At 40.2% G+C, this 13,208-nt stretch overlaps 1 protein-coding gene across 2 annotated transcripts in view; it reads right to left on the reverse strand.

The window, feature by feature from the left end:
* DPF3 (D4, zinc and double PHD fingers, family 3) overlaps positions 1-13,208 on the reverse strand; it is a 93,484-nt gene that overhangs the window by 20,616 nt on the left and 59,660 nt on the right. The window contains exons 7-8 of one of the 2 annotated variants that reach the window (XM_009882258.1): positions 10,013-10,141; positions 6,992-7,188 (exon numbers count right to left, since the gene is read on the reverse strand). In XM_009882258.1, coding sequence (XP_009880560.1) covers positions 6,992-7,188; positions 10,013-10,141 — 326 coding nt within the window. Of the gene's footprint in view, positions 1-6,991; positions 7,189-10,012; positions 10,142-13,208 lie in introns of those variants that run through there. The other variant, XM_009882250.1, reaches the window with a different exon arrangement.

Genomic DNA, 13,208 nt, shown 5'->3' on the forward strand with positions numbered 1-13,208 from the left:
GGGAGGGTCAGGGAAAGCAGAGGAGAAGTATCAAAGCATCCTGGCTTCTCTTGGCCTTCTTCTGAAATGTCTTGCTTGAAGGATGCTGGAGTCCTTGAGGGCAGGGCTGACTGCAGAGGGAAAGGCAATACAAAGTAAAACTAAACAAACTCAAACAGACAACAAAAGCAAGCGTTCAGAATAAAACAGAAGCAGCACAAACCAACCTTCCAACACTGTTTGCATTCTAGTTCTTTGAAAATATAGCTCGACAGTCTCAGTTTCAACTAACCGTGGGAGCCATAAGTAAATACAAAACAAACAACTAGGATATGAAGGAGCATATCCAAAAGAAAGGTACCAAATGCTGTCAGTCTTTCTTACTGTGAACATCATTAAATAACCTTCATCATTCAGCTTAGATAGCTGTCCCTTCACTATAGGGTTAAGACCTTTGCTTATGAAATCCTGCTCTGATTACATTGCTACATTGCTAATCGTTTGTACAGAGCCACAAGTGTATGCAGCGCTGCACAAAAGACATTTTTAGAAGTCTGAACGATACACATAGGGTGGCAGCAATATGATAACTGCTGGAAATAAGTGAAAGACTGCATTTTGTGTTGTTTAATCCATGAATGGACTAAGCTGCGTACCGCTAGGCACCTAAGCAGTATTAGATAGCCAATAAAATAATCTCGTTATTACCACAAAACACAGGTGCCTCCCCTCATGTCTTCCCCACACCTCTCATATCAGTTCTGGGTGACACAAAAGTCCAAAATCTTTGGAGACGCCAGTGACCAAAAGAGTAACTCAAAGATATGAACAGGAAGCATCCCCTTAACCGGGATATCAGAACTTGAAATCGCAACAGCTGTTTGTTGGGGTTTTTTTCTAAATGTTATTACAACTTGTCTTCTCTGAAATTGGCAACTTATGGAGATACAGCCAGGGACATGAAAATAGTTCTGACCCAATTTCAGTATTCTACGGTATTTACACAGGTTGGGGGTTTTTTTCAACCCTGGTAGATATCTGGCAAAAAGAACAAAGGTTGGTAGGGTTTATTGTAATGGCTCAGTCAGCAAAAACTCAGCCTGGCCACATTCCTGCACTGTGAGGGTTTGTCAAAACAACCCCATGCCGGCATGAACACATGCATGTGCCTCATGCTTTACATGTACTCATAGCTACAAATTTTATATAAATAAGAAAAAAATCATGGAGAATAAGAGATGGGTGTTTATTGGAAACATCTACATATGTTGTAGCACAAAACACACTGGGCAGATTTTGCAGTTTTTATAATAAGATGACTCCCGGTGGGGTCCATACAATGTTTGCTTGAGGAATTGATTTAGTAAAACTGCTTGCCACAGGGAAGAGGCAAATTGCATGAGGAGCCAGGCTTTGAAAGCTCCATAGTTTGATGGTATTTGAATTATAATTTTAGGGCCCATCTCAAAATATCATGGCAAGAATTAACCAAAGAAAGGCCAAGGCAGGAGAGAGAGAACGCAGTGGTTACCCGGCACAGTCCGGCCTCAGCGACTCTCTGGGTGCAGTTCTCATTTGCTCCGTGCATCAGCAGGCAGCAAACTGAGTCTCTGTCTTCAATCAAGAGCCTAAGCTGAGGTCTGTAAAATGGCAAACTAGAACTCAAAATGAATAACTAATGTAAAAGCTCAAAGGCAAAACAATGCGGGGAGGGGATTCTAATAACACATTCTGCTGAAACAAATGGCCATCTCAGAGCTTGTCTACACCATACTAGCAAGCGGATTAACAGTGAGGTTGTATTCAATAGAAGCAATAGCTAAGAAAGCCCAGTGCTAATCCTTCTGAAGCCAGTGGCAAAGTTCTCTCTGGACCTTGTTTCAGCAGCCTAGGCTCAACATTTATGACCTTACCACATATGTACAATGTTATTTCAAGCACCATTACATATACAAGAAATAAATATCCAACCCACAAAACTGTGGGTGCCTGAGTGGAGGAAAGAGATGCAAAGTGAAGCAAAATAGATTTCAGTTCCGTCCCTGTTCTGCCACATGCCTCACGATCTCCTTTTATATTTTTAACTGTTATGCCAGAGTCCCATATTTTCTTAAATTTTTCTCCATATATATTATCATGCTTAAAATTTTAAACTGGTTTCACACAAGATCTGAGGTCTGCCCCTGCTAAAATGCCAACTAATTAAGTGCCACAAAAGGGAACATGCTAAGGATCGATGCACATTCCACATAGCCATTCTTTCCCCTAATCAGCTGCTCAAGCAGCACGTCACTTCCCTCTTTCTCCTGCTCCCATCTGTGAATCAGAGTTTGCAGAGGATAGCTCAGGAAATTATGTGTCTTTTCTAAGATCCCTTAGTATGGAGCAGTAGAAAGCTGCCTGAGGAAACAGCTCACATTATTAAACCCAGAAAAGTCTGAATTTAGGGCCTGAAATGAGACATCCCTTTATTCACACGTCACATCGAAACAGTCTTATTTTGGTACATGGTTTGTGTGGAAGCATATGTTTCAGAAGAATCTTTGGACAGCCTTGTGCTAACCTTCCTCTAATAAGAAGGACTTCTTTGGAGGACTGGAAGAGCCAGGCTTGTGATTAGTTGAAGGACTGCACCTTCAAAGATCTTATGAAGCTCAGAACAGCAGGTCTCATTGAACTGCTGAAATCACTGGGGAATACAGAGCATCACATTCCTTTCTGATTTCAAAGATGACTGTATTTTTTAGGTACAATCCGGAATTCATGTTGAAAACTCTCTTTATGCCTTCCTAGTTTGGTTTGGGACTTCTGTGCCTTTGAAGTTACAATTGGCACTGTGCGGTTCCCTCATTTCTGACCCGGCTATGCTAGTGGCAGGCTCGTCTTTTTTTATATATATTTTTTTTTGGTTGCACTTATGAAATCTCCTCATATATTTCTGCCTCATTATCATTGTCATCTTCCTCTCATCCCTCTGAGAGGGTCTCATGTAGCAGCCCCTTTGCTTTGCTTTCATCTTTGAGTTAGAAGCAACCAACCTTCTTTCCCTGTTCCCAGCCTTCACTCCAGCAGTACCTGCCCTGAGGATATTTCATTTTCATACCAACACTCCATTCCACATTCACCATTAATGCTACTTTACAACCTAGCTTAAACAAGTACTCTTTTAGCTTCCATCTCTACATCTTCATTTCCTCCCTATAACTGATGCCTTCCTCTGGTCAGTACCACACTGCTCAGCCTGCTGGACTAAACTCATGTTGGTTATCTCACCCTAATAAGAAATCTTGAGGAATCCAAGGACTGCTCTGCTCTCCATAATGATGAATTTATTTTACCCTCCTTCCTCTCTGAGGACTAGATTGAACCAGTGACCGTCCATATACACATTAATGGTATAAGTAACAGCGATGGGTATTTTTCTATGCTATCTGTAATAAATGTCAGCTGGCAATTTTATGCACTCTCTGAGCTGTTGTGGCTTCTTTCTGAGGGTACTGTCCTACACAGTTGTGACAAAGATGGGTGGTTAGGTTGCGAAAGGATTAAGACTGTATGCATTGTTATAGTAACTGCATTTGTGAAACTAAATCAAGACTTAATGAATTATGGGCATCTGATCATTGTTTGTATTCCAGAAGAGCCCAGAATGTGTTAGGCATGGTTCACAAAAGACAATGGTAAGGACTCCACTTGGAAAAAATTATATTTAGAATATGCCTATTCTGCAGTTGATGCAGTGAGTGGAGTTCTTCAGAAAGACGTACCTGGGTAGGTTTCAGCTAGCTAGCCCAGGTGCTGTGAGGACTATAGTCAGCACAACAGCATGGAGCTTGGGATAGGCTGCAACCGCATGCAAGAAGCTGGGTAAATACAGCGCTGGGCAAACGCTGAGCTCTGTGCTGCCATCCCTGCACCAGTGGCCAGGGGCAGATGGCTGGTTCCAAGTGTGCAAAGCCTACACCTCTCAGGCTGTACAAGGGAGACAAATGAAAACTGAACTCTCTTCATGTCCTTGATAATTCAGGTCTCCATTACTCCTCTGAGCTTTTCCCTCTCAGAGCATACTCTGATCATATTTTGAGGAACACTGGGTAAAAATAAAACTCTTTTCTTAACCTTCTAATCTGCATGACATGACTGCTACTTGGATACATGAACTAGATGCAAGATGGATGCATGAAATCAGGTTTGTTTACTGTGGATTTGGCACATTTCTAGGTACTTGCTCCTTTTCTGTTTTCCCTGTTGTTCACATGGGCACATCAAAGAGTAGCAAGAGAAAGAAAAAAAAAATTAAAGGAATGCAGGATTGAAGGGCAGGAGTAGCAGAATAAATCAATTTGAACTTCATTTTTTAAATTCTGTAACATTTCAGATTTGCAGTACTTATTTGTGAACTAGGAACAACTCTACTTCTGGATCAGATTCTGCTCTCAGTGACATTAGCGTAAATTTAGACAAAATCCACTGGACTTTATTGGTATTACTCTTTGGTTACAGTAAGGTCAGCATGGAACAAGTGAGCCCACAGTGCCTCACACAAGGGCTGGTTCCACCCCATTCTTGGTTGGGAAGTATCTTCCATTTTGACTTCTGTTGCTCTTTATTTTAACGTGTGCGTTACTTATATGTGTGTATGTGTCTGTGTACATACATTTCTGATACATGTTTACCCACACACACACATATATAAAATTATACAGATATGCAAACTAAGTCCTAACTCTTTCAGGAATTTTGGAAAAGCAGATGCCTGTATGCCTGTGCCTCACCCCTGGAAACCATCTGAAGTTTGAGTAAATATGGAAGAGTGGCAGAATATTATAAATTTATCTTGTGTTCCTTCAGAGAAAAAAAGACTGGTTGTGGAAGGAATGAATGTTTTTATCAGTTAAAGTACACTTCTCATTGACAGTGTTAAGTCAAAATATTATTGATTTGACACTTGATCGATTATAATACACTAGCAGCAACAGAATAACAACAGAAAAGGATTATCAATACAGCGAAATCTTAAACAAGGCTTTCTCCTAGCAGGTGTGCATGATTGTGAGGTATTTCATAACGTTTTGCAACACCATTCTGAAGGCACATTATTCATGTAATCTAGACATCAGTTAGCATGTATTCTGGATTTATGCCCATGCACCTAAAGCAGAATCTGGCCACTGTTTTTTCCATGTCTAAATTGAACAATAAAAAAAAATGAGATTGGATCCTTTCTCTTTTTTTTAAGGTTTATAGAGGAGGAAAAAAGTTGAAAGAGCTCTCACAGACAGTATTGTGCTACTCCAGCAAAAGTAACAGGAGAAACAGAATCCATTTGGTTAGGCTTCATTCATGCATTAGAACAATATATATCCAAAATCTTCATTGCAAGGCTGAGATTTTTATTTTGGTATCAAAACCACACACCTCCAGTTAAGGGATTAGGCACTGCCCAGATAAATATCTGTTTTGCCTCTAATTTAAATGAGGTCATGATTTCACCTGTTTGGCATTATACACATCAGTAAAAATATATCCTTAGAACCTAATCCTGCTCCCACTTCAGGGAGATTTTTGCCTGCATTAGGAAAGCAAAACGTGACCTACACACTGACTCCTTTTGCATCACTTCAAAGTGTACAACGAGGCTGGATCCTGCTCCCACAGAACTTCCCTTAGCTTCACCAGGCGTGTGAATGTGGCACGTAACACAATTTAATCCATGGGACTCACAACACAATTTAATCCGTGGGACTTACTCCTACAACAAAGCTCAGTCAAGGGTCTGTTGAAAATCCAGGGCACAGAGATTTCACAATTGACTGAAAGACATTTCAGCTCAGACATACCTTTCAAATCCTGCTGCATGTTTCCTCCTTTCTGGGAAAGTCGCTGGGAAGGGAGTCACTCTTCTCCATTGCCCTTGGAACTTTAATGACTATTGCTTTGGTTTATGTCAAGAGAAGCTATTGAAAAGCAAACAAAGTGTCTCACAAGACACTACAGAGAGAAAAAACTGGGCGACACAGGAAAAAATGCTGTGAATTAAAATTTAAAAATGGAAAGAAAAGTACAGGTGAGGTATTTTTCCATATCATTTCTTCCATGATTCTGCTCCTCCATCTGTTTTGTCTTTGACGTCTACGACTTGCCATTCATATTTCATCCCTATGCTTGGAAATCGCTGTCCATGAAGTGAAAGGTGAAGGAAAAGAAAAAAAAAGTAGAACGGAGTGAGGAAGACATGAAGGGGTGCAGGGAAGAAGAGATCTATTGAGTATAAAGGTGTCCAAAGGAGGGATGGAAACGTGTTCCCCAAGGTCATGGTCTTCAATGGTGCTGCTTGTGTTTTCAGGCTGTTAAAGACAAGCGTAGCAGGTGTACAAGAAGAGCCAAACTCCACATGCTACAGTAAGTGCAAAATCTCAAAACGCAGAAGCCATCACATCAAGGGTTTCCTTGTCCTCCAATAGAGTCCGCCCACAGTGGTTCTCTAGAAACAGTTCTATTATCAAGTAGACATCCATTGCTTTTTTGTGTTTTTTTTTATAATTTTATTTAAAAAGTAGTTTTTCTAATAATATATAGAATATATAAATAATAATAATTAAAAAAAACTATTTGCGTTTGCTTTCTGCTCTCCAACCCATCTGTATTTTTCGTGGTTTGCCGATATATATATTAAAAGACAAGAAAATCAACTCTGCTCACTATTAAAAAAAATATTAAATCCACCTTTTATGTTTCCAGAGAGAAAGAGAAGGGGGGGAGGTGGGAGGAAAACAAATTAAAATGAAAAAAATAACAGGAAAATCAAAACCTTCTGTCTCTTCAAAGTAGTTGTCAAAAGCTTTAAACACTTGTGCTTTCAGTGTACACCCCACAGGAAAAACAACAAAAATAACAACAAAAAACCCCAAAAACCCAAGGACCTAAAATTAAAAAAAGAAAAAGGTAATAATAATCCTAGTAGTAAAAAGGACAGCAAATCACTCAGAGTTTGTGTGTCTTTTTAGTTATTTTAGCAGCCGCCCTTTTTGTCTGCAGAGGGAGAGCTGCCACCACAGCCACCTCCTCGGCTCGAGAGAGGCTCTTCTGCATCGTCCTCGTCAAAGCCATGAAAGGTCGAGGTGTCGCTTTCTGACGTGGAACCGAACAAGTCCTCCGTAGTGCGTGCTGGCGCTGCTTCGTCCCTCCTGCCTTCTCTTCCCAAATGAGCTGACATGTATGATGAATATATCAGCACATGGGTTAAGCAATAGGCATCATCATCATAATTTTTTAATCATCATTATTATTAAACAATTCAGACTATCAAGCTCATAGGTGTGTGCTTGTATGTGCCCGCGCACTTCAACAACATAGCTCAGTAGAACTGGAGTAAGAAAAATAAAAAAGGATCAGTTTCTCTTTCAAAGAAAAAAAATCTACAAACAACACAGGTGCCCATAGCTATGGCAGCGAAAGGGTTAATCATATTTTCCTCTCTTCAAAAGACATTAAAATATTTTCTCATGATTACTTAGATCAATTTTAAAAGATTTTTAGACCGTATAAGTAATCAGACACCGTTAGCTCTAAACACAATGACTGTCCTTCAAACTGGCATCAACTGTCACAAATTCACTGCTATAGAAATGTAACACACCAGGTAGCTCATCAGCCTCGGGACTTTTTTTTATCCCCGTCCTTCCCCTGATCCTAAAGAGCCTCCTCTGTAGTCAAAATGAAATACATTTTGACGACTAAGTGAAAGTAACCTAAACAAATGCTTTTATGCCAATTTCATGGCATCTCCTCCAAAAAAAAAACCAAACCCCAAACCACCAAAACAAATATATACAGTTCAACAGCTAAGATGAGAAGTGACCTTTCTTGGGGAACACTGTGTGTGAGTCAAATGTGTGTGAGTCAACCCAACTTTCAATATGGAGCAGGAAATTCTCCACACAGGACATCAATAGCAACAACAACAACAACAAAAACAAGACTGCAAGACTGAGGCTTATTTTCTCCCTCAATCGAACACATTATGTGATTAACAGTATAGCCTCCAAATTCCCTCTTCAGGAAAGGCAGAGAAAAAGATGTCTCTTGTGCCTCAGCAAAATGAAAGTGTGAGATTTTAAGGAACAGCTATTTTATTATTCAGAAACAGTAGCATGGTATTAAGCAACCAACTGTTTGGTCCCCACTCCAGCTACAGGAATCAGCCATATAACAAGTACACTGCATTGCTTGAGAAATGAAGAATTGAATCCTGTTCACGAAAAGAAAATGGACATAACAAAATAATTGGCAGACGAACCACCTTGTAAAGATGTGATTTTACTGACTTTGTGAAGGGAAGAAACAATATAATTTCAATGACCTCTCTTTCAGTATAATGAAAATGTTCTCCATTATCAAGAAAGAGAAAGATAGCAGCCACCAAAGAGTTTTCATTGTTTAAGTTTACAGATTAGTGTGTGGTTGTACCTTAATCACTTTCATCACACATCAGTCACAGCATTGCAGACCCCTATAAATGACCCAGGTAGGTCAGAATTTGTAAAAGGATAGCATTTAATGGAACTGATTTTGTACAATTCAGGTTACATACGGATCTACTTGTTCTATCACACTAAGGAATCAAGGGAATTAATGTATTTGTGTTACATTCTGATATAATCACCACAGCAATGTTTAAATAGCAAAAACCATGGATCCATCTCACTGTGCCGAATCAGGACACTGCTGAAATGAGTTATATTGAACTATAACAATAAAGGGAAAGGGCAATGATCTTCCAAGATGGCACCTCAGACCGCATGAGCTTCCCCCTTCAGTTATTAAGAAGCAAACACATATACACTAAAAGGTCCATGTCCCTGACTGCACAGCGTTCATAAGGACACCCCTGGAGAAAAACGAAGGGTTTGCTATCGGTCCTCTGATGACAAGTCAATATCATTTCAGAATATCTTCAAAGGTCACAACAACTGCAGAAGGCAATTTGCCAGTGAGAGTCTCATCCTGCTCCTACTGAATGTGGTAAGAGGCTTACTATGAATTTCAGCGGGAGCATAAAAAGGCCATTCTCTTAGCACAAGAACACTCCCCATCACATTTCAGCCACCACGCGACAGACATCTTTTAGCGAATACAGTACAGAAGCAGCAGCAATACTGAATTCCAAGGTGTCTCTGGTTTTCATCTTTCCATTTGATGGTCTTATCATGACTAGTATCACCACTGTCCAGAGACATCACAACTGGAAACGTGGACCAAAGCTGGAATATACAGTTGTTAAAGGTCTCCCATTCCCTCTACCACTGCCACCACCTCCCATGCGAGCTATAAATAACTGCTCAGCTGGGATAAAATTTCCCAAAAAAGAGACAGGAAGGGAAAAAAAAAAAGAAAGAAAGGAAGGAAGAAAACAACAGTCCAGAAATAAAGACAACTCAGAATGGGAAAGACACAATTGTCTACATTTAAAAAGAGAGAAGGGAAGAAAATGGAGAAATAAAAAGCTCTTTAAACAAAATTAATGATAGTCATCTTGTAAGAGGATAATTCTTGACAGCTACCCCCATCCTTACCCTGTAATTTCCTCCCTCTTTCTTTTTTGGATGAAGAAATGCATGAAATGTGTAATCAATGGAAATGCTTGTCATGCAACTTTCATAAATCTTGTAAGTAATTTATAGTTGTAATTGCAGCATTTGAAGACAGAGCCCATTCTTTAACATTGTCATAGGATTTTCTCCTTCCATTTGAAGAACAACTTGTACATGTACCAATGTTCACAGAAGCCAATAAATACATTAAAACTTTATTATTTTGTAGGACCCCAGTAGCTTAAAAATGTGAATCCAACAATGGGTTTTATGACAGAAAATTTCCCAGTCATCCTTTCCCACAAACACAGTCAAGAGGTAAGACCTCATCTTCTATCCCCTCCCAAATGCACTGCCTTTCTTCAAAATCTTCAGAAGGAGCAAAAACCAAATCATACAAACGCCTTTGTACAAGAAAGTTGCAACAAGGAGTCACCTACCAGAGCGCCCACAGTCTGAGCACGATACAAGTTCCTCAGGCCGGCCACTTTTTTTGTTCATATTGGAGCCTCCGAGGCAGAAGTCACAGTAGTTATTGGGAATGATGACCCCGTCTGGTCCTTTCTGGGCTGCAGTCGGGTTAGAAATCAGATTTACTTAAAGAGCATTCAGTTTGGACATATTCCCCTTCTCCTTGATATGATGTTAGCTTGGTGAGTTTGCAGGTCACAGTCTTCCCAAAATATTGTCAATTAGAACAAAAGGTGAACCTTTAAGTTCACCTTATAAGTCATCTCCACTTTAAGTACACCCTGTGGTGTATCTCTTTTGCCTGAAATGCACTTCACCATTTCCTTTATAATGCCAGCCAGGCTGGTGCTTCACGAGGACCCGCTGCCAGAGATCCTGGTACAGTTCAGGGACTTTGCAACACACACAGGCACACAAACAATCCCTAACACAGAATCAGACGTATGCTGTCAGTGAGCCAAGCCTGGATTTTCAGACAGCAGTCATAACCTTAAACCCACAAAATACAAGTTCAGAAAGGAAAAATATATCCCCCAAAACTCAAAAACCAACAGCAAGGAGATGGGGGATAGGTACCCTAACTGATTTCAAGTAGCTTTTCTGGGGATTCCAGCTCAAAGTGGCAGGGAGTCCTTAGTCAAGAAGTTGGCTGAAATGCAATTCACAGGCAAAGCCACTTGTGTGTGGTTCACCCAAGGGTTAAGCTACCTGCAGCAGAGTGCATGTCCCCTGGGATGAGTGGGGAGGGCAGCAGGTCCAGCTCTACCCCAGCGCCCAGCACAGGTGCAGAGTCAGTCCGGTGCAGACATCCCAGCTGGCAGAGCTAAAAACTTTCAGCCAAGAAAATAGGAGGGAAATTACATTCTTATTTTCCAGCTAGGAATAGCTGGAAAGGAGCAGACACATGCTGGGTCTTAAGTAGAGGAGAAGGCAGTTCCCGTAGAAAGGAGAGAAGGGCAGAGGTCTTCTGCATTCCTATTAGTTGAGCAGAACAGCAATGTGCTTTTTTTTTCTCACTTACAACGGCCATTTTCCTCCTCTGCTCTCCAGAGAGAGAAAACTTTTTGTTCCTGTACACTCTGACTAGGAACTGGGGAAGGGAGAGGGGAGTGGAGGGAATGGTTGGTCTTTGTTTTGTTCCTCCTTTCTTAACATAAAAATTCCAGTGGTATACCTAGCTTAAGCCTACCCCATGAAGACTTCTACAAACTAGAAAATAAAGACCTTTAAACTGTACCATCTATATTTAATTATCTTTTTAATGCATATTTTGTAACTTGCAGATTTTTAACAGATGTTTTGACAGCCTTTATTAATGGTCTTTTTGTCCACATCCAAATTTCCCCCAAAGAACAATGACATTCTAAAGGGCTTCTGGTAGCAGTCCAAGACATACACTTAAAATTAAAATTTCCTCCGAGTTCAATCTGCTTTTCTGGTTTGGGTGAATCTAGTTAATTCATTTACTTCCAGGTGTTGATTAGCTGAGCTTTTTGGAGATTGGTAACTGAAAGATAGCAGGTAAGGTGAAATTACGAAAAAAAAATAAACCCCATGAGGTTGCAAATACATCAGTATCTTCCTGCATGGTTGCTGATTCCCTGACAGTATTTACTAAACATGGGCTTTGCTCTGAAATGGTCTTCGTTAGCAGATCCCCAGTTCTCCCCAAACCAGAGAGAAGCTCCCAGTGTTAGGTTAGCATTTTGCCTCTTCGTAGTGAAGCATTTAATACGTGCATGCAAGATAAGCAAAAAAAGAACAGGAACCAGGTGGAAGCCTAGCACACCAGCTCATTTTAAGAGCTGTAACAAAATGATCATAAAGTTGCTACTTGTACATATTTTGTGTATAAAAAGCAGATCTCCCTAGCATTTATTTTTCCCACTACAGCCCCATTCTGAAAAAGTTAAGTAATTACTCCTTTATATCGTGCTGCATCTACAGACAGGCCACGTGCAATGCAAAGTCAGCAAGCTCAGCGTTCAGTGATTTTCTTTTTTGTTCCTTATTAGGTTACTTCACCTTTCACCCGAGTTTCTTAAAGTGCCTTACAGATACCAAGATTCTAATATTAACCTTCAGGGAGGTCAAAAGCCTCTTTTGCCGTTGACTCTAACCAAAGTGTTGCTGGGCCCTAATTAAGTCATGGTGAGGAGGTAGCGTTGCATTCTACAGCTGAAAGACTTGGAGGTAGAGTGATGAACTGGCTTACTCATGAACACACAACAATTCTGTGGGGAGGCCACAAATAAAAACAAGCATTCAAGGTGCCGGCCAGCAGACTTAGGGAATAGCTTCACTTCTACCACAGCTCAGAATGGTATAATTGATTTAATACTCTGCATATAGTGACTTAAATTTTTCCAGTGCAGCTTACGACCCTAAGATCCACTGACTGTCAAACCGTAAATGGGACAGGGGACCTTGTGAAAATACATATACTGATCAATGGGTTTGTGGTGTGTGGGACAGGTAGAAGGTATTTGCTGACCACAATGAAGCTGAAGGGATTCTCCTAGACTACTGCCAAGGGAATAAGCACGGGTTTTGATCGCGTTTTTTTTCTTTTATTTTATTCTTTTTTTCTTCCAATTTAATTTAATTTTAATGTGAGTGTCCATGTGCTTATCTGTTGCTTGTCACTCATAAATACGGACCTGGCTCAGTTGAGTGTGATAGAGATATCAGGCCTGAGACATCATACACAGATGAGAAGTTCCTAAAGTTACATCAATGATGTCTTAAATGATGTCTCTCTAGACCCAAATAAGCCAGGCACTGTTATTTTCCAATGTTTTTTTGTTCTAACAGGTGCAAAAACTAGAATCAGACCTGACTCAAGCTTATTTTCTTGATCAGTACTGCACAGTGAATTAAGCCCCAGGCTAAATCACAGAAGGGTTGAGAATAAAGAGATTTCCAGATGATAGTAAGCAGAGTTCTTATTTTCAAAGGATTTTTTTTGGTGTATGTCCCTGGAGTTTTTAGTTCTATTTTACTGTTTTTCAAAAATGATGAGATAATTAAGAAACAAAGCAAAGACAACAACATATAATGGGCAATATTCATGAGCAGGGTATCATGGACCAAAAGCTCAACACTAATCCCACCCCTTAATCAATAAAATTACTTACAAAAGTATGGGAATGGATTCACAAGCAA

The sequence above is a fragment of the Charadrius vociferus genome, unplaced genomic scaffold (genome assembly GCF_000708025.1).
Source record: "Charadrius vociferus isolate BGI_N301 unplaced genomic scaffold, ASM70802v2 scaffold50, whole genome shotgun sequence".
Taxonomy (NCBI): domain Eukaryota; kingdom Metazoa; phylum Chordata; class Aves; order Charadriiformes; family Charadriidae; genus Charadrius; species Charadrius vociferus.